The following is a 13340-nucleotide window of genomic DNA, read 5'->3' as shown; positions in this document are numbered from 1 at the left end:
AATGGGGTAATTTCTCTTCGATTTCTACAGTACTGGTTACTCAGAGGATCAGCAAAATTGACATTGTACCCCAGAAACATTCCAGCTAAATTTGTACTCCAGTAGGCCCTGGATAGTTCTTCAATTCTGTGCCCTGCCATGTGCCCAGGCTGCATAGACCGTGCCACATATTGGTTATTGCCGTACCTAGGAGAACCCACATAACAATTCCAGGGGTGGAAGTCTGCAAGCTAAGCACAATATATAAGGCACTTAAATGGCATATCGGTGATGTAATCACAATTTTCCTTTTGCACAATCCCTAAGAGCATTAGCTTTTAACCTCTTTTGCGTCAAAATGCTCACTACCCCCTTTTATGTATTCCTTGAGGGATGCTCCTTACCTTTTGTGCTAATCATTCTACAAAATCTACATCCAAAACGCCAAAAATCGTTCCTTTCTTTTTGTGCCCTACTGTGTGCCCAAAAAGAGGTTTATGACTACATATGGGGTACTGCCATGTTCAGGAGAAGTTGAATAATAAAGTTTGCCTGTGTTCCTTGTGAAAATTAGCCAACTTGTGCTAAATGTGCCATTTGTTCTTAATAAGTAAAAATTTTATGTTCACGGCCTAATGTTAAAAACTTTCCTTAAACCGCTGTGGGGTCAAGATGCTCGCTACCCCCGTAAATGAATTCACTGAGGAGCGTAGTTTCCAAAATAGGGTCACTTGTGAGGTTTTTCCACTGTACTGGTACCACGGTGGGCACTGAAAAATGAGGTGTCAAAATCCACTAGGTGCTTTATTATGTCTTAGGCCTATTGTGAGTCAGGGAGCACACTAGAAGGACATATGAGATTTCTAAAATCTGTAGAATTGGGGTAAGGCATATAAATTTGATTTTTTTTGTTAATACTAGAGATGAGTGAAGTTACAGTACTTCGATTCTGCTCGAACCCCGTGGCTCGGCGGTTGCTGACTTTAGCCTGCATAAATTAGTTAAGCTTTCAGGTGCTCTGGTGGACTGGAAAAGGTGGATACAGTCCTAGGAGAGTTTCCAGCCCACTAGAGCACCTGAAAGCTGAACTAATTTATGCAGGCTTAAGTCAGCAACCGTCGAGCCGCGAGGTTCGTGCCGAATCGAAGTACTGTAACTTCGCTCATCTCTAGTTCATACGTTTCATGTTACAGAAAAAAAATTATTGAAATAAGAAGAATGCAAAAAAAAAAAATGTCCCTTCATGTTGAATTCTTATGAACCACCTAAAGGGTTGATAAACTTTATATATGTCATTCTGATTACTTTGTGAAGTGTAGTTTTTAAAATGGGGGGGATTTATTGGGGTTTCCTTGCATACATGTTCCTCAAATCCACTTTACAACTGAAGTGGTCACTAAAATAATGTTGTGTTGAAATTATCTTGAAAATGTGAAAAAATGCTCATAATATTATAAGCTTTCTAACTAAATATATTTGGCTTGACGATTTCTCTTACAAGTAGAGAATTTCAAATCTAGAAAAAATGCATATTTTTCAAATTTTTCACGATATTTTTGAGTTTTTCACAAAAAATTGCTGCATGGATCAACAAAAATTTACTACTGATATAAAGTACAATATGTCACGAGAAAACTTTCTCAAGATCAGATTGACCAGTAAAAGCAGTCCAAAGTTATTACCACATAAACAGACACATGTGAAATTTGAAAAAAAACAGGCTGGGTCATAAAGGACAAAACTAGCCGGTCACAAAGGGGTTAATAAAAATGTTAAAACAAGTGGACCCAGTACTCACCCCTGTGGTATCCTACTATTAACTGTCACCTAACCAGAGTAAGTTCCATTGATCTTTACCTCTGCTTCCGGTCATTGAGACAGTTGCTAACTCGTATATCCTCCCTTAGTTCCAACATCCTCATTTTATGTACCAACCTGTTATGCGGCACAGTATCAAATGCCTTAGAACAGTTAAGATATACAACATCCACAACTTCACCCCAGTCCAATCACATTATTGTGACAGGACCGATCCTGCATAAAGCCATGTTGGTGCTGTGTCAGAAGGTTATTTTCATTAACTTCTTCAGAATGAAGAGTGTACCTGTACGCCCTTGTCCCGCTCCCCTTCTATTACGCGTGCTCAGGAGTCACGATCAGCTGAGAGGATGGCGGGAGGACCCTTATCTGCCTCCTCGCTGTTCAGTCGGTCCTTTGCTGCTCCCAGACAGCAGTGTAGCACCGATAACACTGATCAATGTAATGCTTCTGCATAAAAATACAAAAAAAATGGTGTAAAAAAGAAAAAAGTATAGAAAAAAAAAAGTTAATTAAATGTGGATTAACAAAAATCTAAACACAAAAACATAAACATTGTGGTATTGCCGCGTGCTTAAATTTCCAAACTATAAAAATATAACATTAATTAAACGGCACAGTCAGTGGCATTTACGTAAAAAAATACCAAAGTCCAAAATTGCGTATTTTTGGTAACTTTTTATACTCTAAAAAGAATAATAAGGAAATGTATAAAAAGTGATCAAAAAGCCCCATCAAAACAATAATGTTACTGATTAAAACTACAGGTCATGGCACAAAAAATAAGCCCTCACACATCCCCGTATACAGAAAAATAAAAAAGTTATAGAGGACATTTTTAAATGTACTAATTTTGGTGCAAAAAGTTATCATTTTGTGATGAAATGATTGATGGTATTACAAAATAAACTTGGTGGCGCAAAAAACAAGCCCACATATAGGTCTGTAGGTGGAAAATTGAAATTGTTATGATTTTAGAAGGTGAGGAGGAAAAATGAAAGTGCAAAAATGAAAAATAAAAAAATCTGTGGTCCTTTAGGGGTTAAGATATTCCAGAATAGCATTTTAGCATCTTTCAGAAAACCCTCAAAAATCTTACCCACAAAAGATGTTAAACTTACAGGCATATAATTCCCAGCATCCATTTTTGATCCCTTTTTGAAAATCGGTACCACATTTGCTAAGCGCCAGTCCTTTGGAACAATCCCCTTCATTATAGAATCTTTAAAGGGGTACTCCGGTGCTTACACATCTTATCCCATATCCAAAGGATAGGGGATAAGATGCCTGATCGCGGGAGTCCCGCAGCTGGGGACGCCCGCGATCATGCACGCGGCACCCCGAGGGGCGGAGCGTGACGTCACACGGGAGCCGGGGCGTGAAGTCACACTCCGCAGACACTGCGGTCGACCTTAATCAGACCCGGAGCGAACACGCTCCGGGGACTGATTACTAACGGGATGCCGCGTGCATGATCGCTGGCGTCCCCAGCTGCAGGACTCTCGCGATCAAGCATCTTATCCCCTATCCTTTGGATAGGCGATAAGATGTAAGCACCAGAGTACCCCTTTAAATATTAGCAATAAAGGTCTGTCTAGCACATTACTTAATTCCTGCAAAACCTTGGGATGGATGTCATCTGGGCCCGGTAATTTGTGTGTTTTTATGTTACTAAGGCTGGGTTCACATCACGTTTTTCCCCATATGTGGTTTTCTACCGTACCTAAAACCGTGGTTGACTACGGTTTTAGGTATGGTAGAAAACCACATATGGGGAAAAATGAGCCGCACGGTTCACTCCGGTCGGCTCATGGAAATGAATTACTAACGGGACCGCATACGCAGGGATAGGGAAGTGCAAGTTTTTAGCTCTCCCCTGCTGTATGCGCTCCCGTATGGGGAAAAAGGTGATGTGAACCCAGCCTAAGGCAGCTCCACACTTTTTCTTGGTTGAAAGGAAAACCGTCATCCTGTTCACCCACACTAAACCCAATACACTGGGTTATAGTGTGGGTGAACAGGAGACTGATGCGGGGTCTCTGACTAACATACGTACCTGCAGCCTGGAGCGGTGTCCATCTGAAGGTCTGCTTCTTTCTCCAACGAATTGCGCACTGGAGGTGGACCTGCCGGGTGAATTTGAATATTCATGGGAGCTGGTCACATGAGCGCTCAGTAGGCGAAAGCGCTCACGTGACCAGTGCCACATGCATGTTCAATTTCACCTGGCAGGCCCGCCTCCAGTGCGCAATTCGCCAAAGAAAGAAGTGGACCTTCAGAGGGACACTGCTCCGGGCTGCAGGTACGTATGTTAGTCAGAGACCCTATCGGTCTCCTGTTCACCCGCATTATAAGTATTGGGTTAAGTATGGGTGAACGGGATAACCGTTTTTCTTTAAAAAAGGTAAGATTTGCTGGAGAATTTACTTTGTCCCCTCCCCTGTTATCTAACATTGGATTTTCCTTTGTGAATATAGTAGAGAAGTAATTTATTAGATTGGCCTTTTCCTCTTCCACCATTACAACCAGATTATTTCTTAAGGGGACAACATTTTCAGTTTCTAATTATTTATGTAGGTGAAGAATATTTCAGTTTTTTTTACTTTCTATGGCAATTGTTCTCTCTGTTGCAATTTTTGCTAGTTTTATTTCTTTTTTACAGATTTTATTTTTCTCCTTTAGAATTCTTTAATGTTTCCCCACTACCTTCTTGTTTTACTAGTCTGAATGCTTATCATTTATCGCATCCCTAGCTGTTTTGTTTAGCCAAATAGTTTTTTCCTATTTCTAGCCTGTTTATTCCTGTAGGGTATATGTCGTTCACAATATCTATTTAGGATGCTCTTAAGGGTCCCATTTAGCTTGTGTACTTTTATTTCTTATGACACTGAGGTCCTCTCTTAGCTTGTGAAAATTGGCCTTCTTGAAGTGTAATGTTTTTGTAGCCCCACTAGTAGACACGCTCTTATAGGATAAACAAAAACTTATTATGTTGTGGTCACGATTACCAAGATGACCCCCTACCTCTACTATATGACCCCCTACCTTTAGATACTATGTCTGGCCTATTGGGAAGTATAAGGCCCATAAGTGTCCCACCTCTTGTTTGGTCCTGCACTAGTTGCGAAAGGTAATTCTCCTTTATTATTGCCAAGAGCCTGTTTCAATTGCTGGACCTACAGGTTTCAGCTTCCCAGTCCATGTCAGGGTAGTTCAAATCCCCCATAATAATAAGTAGGTTTTTCGCTGCTTCTGTTATACTTGGTGGTTCATAACAAACCCCTTATAGTAATTTCTTGTTCTTACCTTCTCCCCTTATCTCCACCCACAGACACTCCACATCTCACAAATGTCCTCACGCAGAATTGGCCTAAGACAGGATTTTACGTATAAGGAAACCCATCTTCTTACTTGTACGATCATTCCTGAACAGAATGTAGCCCTGAACATTAACCGCCCAGTCATAGCTTGCATCCAGCCATGTCTGACTTATTCCCACTATATCATAGTGTTTCTCCAACATTAATAGTACCAGTTCCTCCATCTTATTATTGAGGCTGTGTTAGATTACTTACAAAATGATGCCACCATAGAGTAGTAGTAGCTATATTTCATTTCCATTATTTGGCACAGCTCTATACCGCATCTTTGTTTTGATGCTGCAAGTGCTTGTTGTGAGTGATATTACCAATGTGTACGAGTACAGTTCTTATGATACCTCTCCCATCTCAGACATTGCCTCTCAAACATAGTACATGCCTCTATTATAAGATGCAGTGTTTTTCCATTGTTTGATGGATCTTTTATTGCCTGCGTTTCTGTTATTCTGAAATATGACAAACCAGAACAATGGAAATACTTAACACTGATGTGAATAAGCCCTACAAAGGCATTCAGGGACAGACAGTATATTAGTAAGTAAAATTTGTCTTGAGATTTCATGTAGGATTTCTACACACATCTGAATACATTCAGATGTGTGTGAGACTCTTGCTAAAATTTGTAAAAATATGAATAAATTCCAGATGCTGATTTTTCTTTCCACTTTATTTCTGTCTTTAACAGTACCCCAAATTCTTTTCTTTTGGTATTTTCTCAGAAGAAGGACCAACACAGAAACAGGTAATGTACCATTAAATTCTTTTGTATTACGCATTTTCTTACAAAAAAATAAAATAAAAACCTTAATCTAAAAATTTTGGATGTCAGTCATCCCCAGTGTTTTTCCATTTAGTACGTAAACCCAGCTTGGATTTTCCCATGTGCATAACCTTACATTTATCCGTGTTGAACTTTATCTACCACTTCTCAGTCCAAACCTCCAACCTATCTAGATCCATTTGTAACAGTGCACAGTCCTATTGTGTTAACTGCTTTACAGATTTTAATATCCTTTGTACAATCCCTCTACAAGGTCATTTTTAAATATATTAAAGCCAAAAGGGTCCAAAACTGTGGTAATCCACTAGTAACAGCCTCCCTATTAGAGTATGTACCATTAAAGGGGTTGTCCATTGAGAGAGGGGGATGCAGAGTCTCCAGAGCCACGGGCATACCGTCCTGATACTGAAAAATCAAGGTATACCAAATATAGCGATTCACCCCAGTCCAGTTGTCACGATGCCGGCTGGCAGGAGGTGGATCCTCTGTGCCAGAGAGGGATAGCGAGGACCGTGCTAGTGGACCGGTTCTAAGACACTACTGGTTTTCACCAGAGCCCGCCGCAAAGCGGGATGGTCTTGCTGCGGCGGTAGTGACCAGGTCGTATCCACTAGCAACGGCTCACCTCTCTGGCTGCTGAAGATAGGTGAGGTACAAGGGAGTAGGCAGAAGCAAAGTCGGACGTAGCAGAAGGTCGGGGGCAGGCGGCAAGGTTCGTAGTCAGGGGAGATAGCAGAAGTTCTGGTACACAGGGTTTAAACACACAAAACGCTTTCACTAGGCACAAGGGCAACAAGATCCGGCAAGGAAGTGCAAGGGAGGAGGTTAGATATAGTCAGGGACCAGGTGGGAGCCAATTAAGCTAATTGGGCCAGGCACCAATCATTGGTGCACTGGCCCTTTAAGTCTCAGGGAGCTGGCGCGCGCGCGCCCTAGAGAGCGGAGCCGCGCGCGCCAGCACATGACAGCAGGGGACGGGAACGGGTAAGTGACCTGGGATGCGATTCGCGAGCGGGCGCGTCCCGCTGTGCGAATCGCATCCCCAACGGCCATGACAGAGCAGCGCTCCCGGTCAGCGGGCCTGACCGGGGAGCTGCAGGGAGAAAGACGCCGTGAGCGCTCCGGGGAGGAGCGGGGACCCGGAGCGCTAGGCGTAACAGTACCCCCCCCCTTAGGTCTCCCCTTCTCTTTATCGGGTAACTGCCTCCCCTGGGATGAGGACACCGGGAAAGGATGGAGGGATTCCTCAACGGCAGGCAGAACCGCAGGAGTAGGAATGGGGAGAGAGGGCAGAGGGCGAGACCTGGCACGGGGCAGTGTGACACCAGGACGAGGGCCATGAGGGGACACAGAAGCTTGCCTGATGGAACTGGGAGGGGGGGAGGGGCATTTCCTGTGGCAGGCAGAGTCCTTAATGACCTTAGGGGGACCGGATACAGGAGGAACCATAGGGTCACGGCAGGGAGTACTGGGAACCGGTTGAAGGCAGTCCTTGGAACAAGAGGGACCCCAACTCTTGATCTCCCCAGTGGACCAATCCAGGGTTGGGGAATGGTGTTGAAGCCAGGGTAGTCCAAGGAGAACTTCAGAAGAACAATTAGGAAGGACAAAAAATATAATCTCCTCGTGATGAGGTCCGATGCACATTAGGAGGGGCTCCGTGCGGTAACGCACGGTGCAATCCAACCTGGCTCCGTTGACCGCGGAAATGTGGAGTGGCTTGACAAGACGGGTCACCGGAATGCGGAATTTATTCACAAAGGACTCCCGAATAAAATTCCCAGAAGCTCCAGAGTCCAGGCAGGCCACGGCTGAGAGGGGAGAGCTGGCTGAAGTGGAAATCCGAACAGGTACCGTGAGACGTGGAGAAGCCGACTTGGCATCAAGAGACGCCACACCCACGAGAGCTGAGTGCGAGCGTGCGTTTCCCAGACGTGGAGGACGGATTGGGCAATCCACCAAAAAATGTTCAGTACTGGCACAGTACAGACAAAGATTCTCTTCCTTACGGCGATTCCTCTCTTCCAGGGTCAGGCGAGACCGATCCACTTGCATGGCCTCCTCGGCGGGAGGCCTAGGCGCAGATTGCAGTGGAGACTGTGGGAGAGGTGTCCAGAGATCTAAGTCTTTTTCCTGGCGGAGCTCTTGATGCCTCTCAGAAAAACGCATGTCAATGCGAGTGGCTAGATGAATGAGTTCATGCAGGTTAGCAGGAGTCTCTCGTGCGGCCAGAACATCTTTAATGTTGCTGGATAGGCCTTTTTTAAAGGTCGCGCAGAGAGCCTCATTATTCCAGGATAGTTCAGAAGCAAGAGTACGGAATTGTATGGCGTACTCGCCAACGGAGGAATTACCCTGGACCAGGTTCAGCAGGGCAGTCTCAGCAGAAGAGGCTCGGGCAGGTTCCTCAAAGACACTTCGAATTTCCGAGAAGAAGGAGTGTACAGAGGCAGTGACGGGGTCATCGCGGTCCCAGAGCGGTGTGGCCCATGACAGGGCTTTTCCAGACAGAAGGCTGACTACGAAAGCCACCTTAGACCTTTCAGTAGGAAACTGATCCGACATCATCTCTAAGTGCAAGGAACATTGCGAAAGAAAGCCACGGCAAAACTTAGAGTCCCCATTAAATTTGTCCGGCAAGGACAGGCGGAGGCTAGGAGCGGCCACTCGCCGCGGAAGGGGTGCTGGAGCTGGCGGAGGAGATGGTTGTTGCTGCTGTAGCTGCGACTGTACTTGCTGTAGTTGTGACTGGAGTTGCTGTGTCATGGTGGTCAAGTACGACAGCTGGTGATCTTGTTGCGCTATCTGTTGCGACTGCTGGGCGATCTGACGAGCTTGCTGGGCGACCAGCGTAGGGAGGTCAGCGACAACTGGCAGAGGAACTTCAGCGGGATCCATGGCCGGATCTACTGTCACGATGCCGGCTGGCAGGAGGTGGATCCTCTGTGCCAGAGAGGGATAGCGAGGACCGTGCTAGTGGACCGGTTCTAAGACACTACTGGTTTTCACCAGAGCCCGCCGCAAAGCGGGATGGTCTTGCTGCGGCGGTAGTGACCAGGTCGTATCCACTAGCAACGGCTCACCTCTCTGGCTGCTGAAGATAGGCGAGGTACAAGGGAGTAGGCAGAAGCAAAGTCGGACGTAGCAGAAGGTCGGGGGCAGGCGGCAAGGTTCGTAGTCAGGGGAGATAGCAGAAGTTCTGGTACACAGGGTTTAAACACACAAAACGCTTTCACTAGGCACAAGGGCAACAAGATCCGGCAAGGAAGTGCAAGGGAGGAGGTTAGATATAGTCAGGGACCAGGTGGGAGCCAATTAAGCTAATTGGGCCAGGCACCAATCATTGGTGCACTGGCCCTTTAAGTCTCAGGGAGCTGGCGCGCGCGCGCCCTAGAGAGCGGAGCCGCGCGCCAGCACATGACAGCAGGGGACGGGAACGGGTAAGTGACCTGGGATGCGATTCGCGAGCGGGCGCGTCCCGCTGTGCGAATCGCATCCCCAACGGCCATGACAGAGCAGCGCTCCCGGTCAGCGGGCCTGACCGGGGAGCTGCAGGGAGAAAGACGCCGTGAGCGCTCCGGGGAGGAGCGGGGACCCGGAGCGCTAGGCGTAACACCAGTCTTGGGGTAACATCGTCATAAAAGCATCAGGTTAGATTGAAAGGACCGATCTCTCATAAACCCACGTTGATATGAAGTTATACATTTTAGTATAATACTAGTTGAGTACTCGGCGTTGCCCGGCTATTCCTACCTAATCTTTGTGTGGGAGGAAAAGCAACATAGGAGGAAGTACTTGTCCTCATATCCCGACCTCATATCCTGTCCTCATATCCCGTCTTCATATACCGTCCTCAGATGGGGCTGAGTTGTGTTGAAGAGATTGTAGGCCGAAAATAGAAGGAGGCGTGGTTTTGTGGAAGTGGGCATGGTTTTGTGGAATCCTATTTTTGTAGTAACATGTACCAAGTCTTATCGAAATATCTTCAGCCGTTTGGAAGTGATGCTGGAACATACACATTACACTTGCCTCGGGTGTAAAAGGAGCTAGCTACAGCTCTCCCGCCGCTAATAGCCTGGTATGTTGCGATCGCCATGGCCGGCTATTAAACCATTAGATCAACACTGTTAACCTCCCTGGCGGTATGATTCTGTCTGGAAATTTGTACCAAAAGCGGTACAATTTTTTGCATTGAAATTCCACATCTCCCCCCGTCACATTCCCCCTCCCTTGTCACATTCCCCCCCCCCCCCCCATATCACATTCTCCCCCTCCTTGTCACATCCCCCCCCCCTGTCACATTCCCCCCCCCTTGTCACATTCTCCCCCTCCTTGTCACATTCTCCCCCCCTGTCACATTCATCCCCCCCTGTCACATTCTCCCCCCTTGTTACATTCTCCCCCCCCCCGTCACATTCATCCCCCCGTCACATTCCCCCCTTGTTACATTCTCCCCCCTGTTACATTCTCCCCCCTCCATGTTACATTCCACTCCCCCCCGTCACATCCCCCCTTGTCACATTCCTCCCCCCTCTGTCACATTCCCCCCTCTGTCACATTCCCCCCTCTGTCACATTCCCCCCCCCCCTTGTCACATTCCCCCCCTTGTCACATTCCCCCCCCTTGTCACATTCCCCCCCTTGTCACATTCCCCCCCTTGTCACATTCCCCCCCTTGTCACATTCCCCCCCCCTTGTTACATTCTCCCCCCTTGTCACATTCCCCCCTATGTCACATTCCCCCCCTTGTCACATTCCCCCCCCCTTGTTACATTCTCCCCCCTTGTCACATTCCCCCCTATGTCACATCCCCCCCCTTGTCACATTCCCCCCCCGTGTCACATTCCCCCCCCTTGTCACATCCCCCCCCCCTTGTCACATTCCCCCCCCCCCCTTGTTACATTCTCCCCCCTTGTCACATTCCCCCCTGTGTTACATTCTCCCCTGTGTCACATTCCCCCCTCTGTCACCTTGTCTTGTCCTGCAGCAGAATACACTGGGTTTGCCGGGCAGATTTCAAACCTAGTGTATTTGCTGCAGAACAAGCCCTTTCCCCTTCAGCCAATCACAGGCTTTACACCACTGCGGCCTGTGATTGGCTGAAAAGGGAAAGGTCCTGTAAGATGCATAGTGAAGAGAACAGGGACCAGAGCGCACAGAGGGGAACGATATCTTCAGGGACCGGGATTATGTAAGCAAAAGTTTTTTTTATTTTCTTCCTTTTTACTTTTACACTTAGCTCAGTGTTTTTCTACCAGGGGGCCTCCAGCTGTTGTGAAACTACTGCTCCCAGCATGCCCGGACAGCCTTTGGCTGTCCGGGCATGCTGAGAGTTGTAGTTTTGCAACATCTGGAGGCCCCCTGGTTGAGAAACACTGACTTTTAGTATATGTCTTTACCTGCTCTGGCCGGCCCCCGCCACGGGAGCCGACCCGAGCAGATAATCACATATTTTCCCGGGGGCTGCATCACTACATCGCAAAAAGCAAAAATCGCGATTCGATTGCTTTTGCGATATACTGTGCAGCCCGCACAGCAACTCTGCAATTCTACCCCGAGCGTGACTCGGGGTTACCGCTTCTAGCAGCGAAAATTAACCCCGAGTCACGCTCGGGAATACCGCTAGGCTGGTTAAAGTTGACAGCAGTGTCTAAAGGGATCTTATATCAATCCCTGGTGGTCTAGTGGGGTGAATTGTACTTATTTCGGTTGAAATTACCAGGACAAGTGGATTTTCTTGAGGGACAAGTAGATTGTGTTCCGCTTTAGTCCCTTGGACAAGTATTTTATTTTTATTTTTTTATTCCCACACCCCTGGTATATATGTGTGTGTGTGTGTGTGTGTGTGTGTGTGTGTGTTCCAGCATCACGTCCAAATGGCTAAAGATATTAACATGAAACTTGGCACACATGTTACTTGTATTTCAACAGCAAACATAGGATAGGTAATTTAACCCTTTCTCACCCCCATTTACCAGGGTCAGGGTTTTTGTTTAATGTCCCATACAAGTCTATGGGAAACATATGTTACTGCATAACTTCCAAACGGCTGGAGATATTTTGATAATACTTGGTCACATGTTACTTATATGTCTAATTAAAATATAGGATTGTTAATTTAACCCTTAACTACCCCTATTTGGGAGGGTCTGTGTTTTTGTTTAAAGTCCCATGCAAATCAATGGGAAATGTATGTTCCCACATAACTTCCGTACGGCGTGAGATATTTCAATAATACCTGGGACACATATTACTTATATGTCAAATAAAAAGATATCATAGTTAAATTAACTCTTACATACACCCTTAAATAAAAGATGGGTTATTGTTTCAAGTCCCATGCAAGTATATGGGACTTCTAGTACCTTACTCCACAAGCTCCGCCCTGCATCTCCTGGGGAATGTGTCAGTCCGGCTTGCAAGCCACACCCCATCTCACAAAGACACATTTTAAGCCCCACCCCTTTTTATTATCTACCCTTTTTGTGCATCGGTCTGGCTTGCAAATCACGCCCAGTCCCACAAAGCCATGTCCCCATCTATTTTCAGCTTACAATATCTTCATCACAAATCAATCCCACCTGAGGACAGGATATGAGGATGGGACATAAGGACAGGATATGAGGTCGGGATATGAGTATGGGATATAAGGATGGTATATGAGGACATGATGGGAGGACAGGATATGGGCAACACTGGGTACTCAGCTAGTATATATAGATATACAATGGAAGTTAGACCAACAGGCCTATAGTTCCCTTTATATAGTTCCCTTGGTCACTTTTTGGATCCCTTTTTTAATATTGGCACCACATTTGCTATATGTCAGTCCTGGATAATAGAGTCTTTCACTATAGAGTAGTTAAATATTAGACAACTAGAAATAAGAAAACAGTGATGCTGCACTTGCTATTGACGTGAGTGAGTGCAACTTTTGTCATCATGCTGACAAGCTAAGACAAAAGTTCTGTAGCGAGAAGAGACACAGCTCTCAGGTGCAGGGGCCATACCACTGAGACTGGTTTAGCATCATATATGGCGATTCTTCCTGTCAGTTGTACATCCTTCTGTAGCAAGACATCTACCTATATACAAAATATAGTGATGGAAAACACAATAACAGACAACATCCATAGTGAAACATATAAACAAAAATATATTGCAAAACAGGAGAAGTGACTTTAATAAAAGAGGAGAGATTGTATAGTTCGTTGAGCCCCAAAGGGCCCGAGGCAATAAGCTTCATTATCCTGTAAGCTTTTTTACAAAGCAGATATAAGTGCCAATCTTCGCCTAATGGGATGCCTTCTACTCTCTAAACCGGCAAATTTCAATTCTGTTGGATTACCGTTATGACAATTATTTATAGGATTAATGAAGCAG

At 45.9% G+C, this 13340-nt stretch overlaps 1 protein-coding gene across 1 annotated transcript in view; it reads left to right on the top strand.

The window, feature by feature from the left end:
- LOC130362527 (saccharopine dehydrogenase-like oxidoreductase) overlaps positions 1–13340 on the top strand; it is a 72360-nt gene that overhangs the window by 46043 nt on the left and 12977 nt on the right. The window contains exon 9 of the mRNA XM_056567165.1: positions 5863–5919. Coding sequence (XP_056423140.1) covers positions 5863–5919 — 57 coding nt within the window. The remainder of the gene's footprint in view (positions 1–5862; positions 5920–13340) is intronic.

This window comes from Hyla sarda, chromosome 3 (genome assembly GCF_029499605.1).
Source record: "Hyla sarda isolate aHylSar1 chromosome 3, aHylSar1.hap1, whole genome shotgun sequence".
Taxonomy (NCBI): domain Eukaryota; kingdom Metazoa; phylum Chordata; class Amphibia; order Anura; family Hylidae; genus Hyla; species Hyla sarda.
The sequence above is the reverse complement of the archived record's forward strand: the minus strand, read 5'-3'. Positions and strand labels throughout refer to the sequence as shown.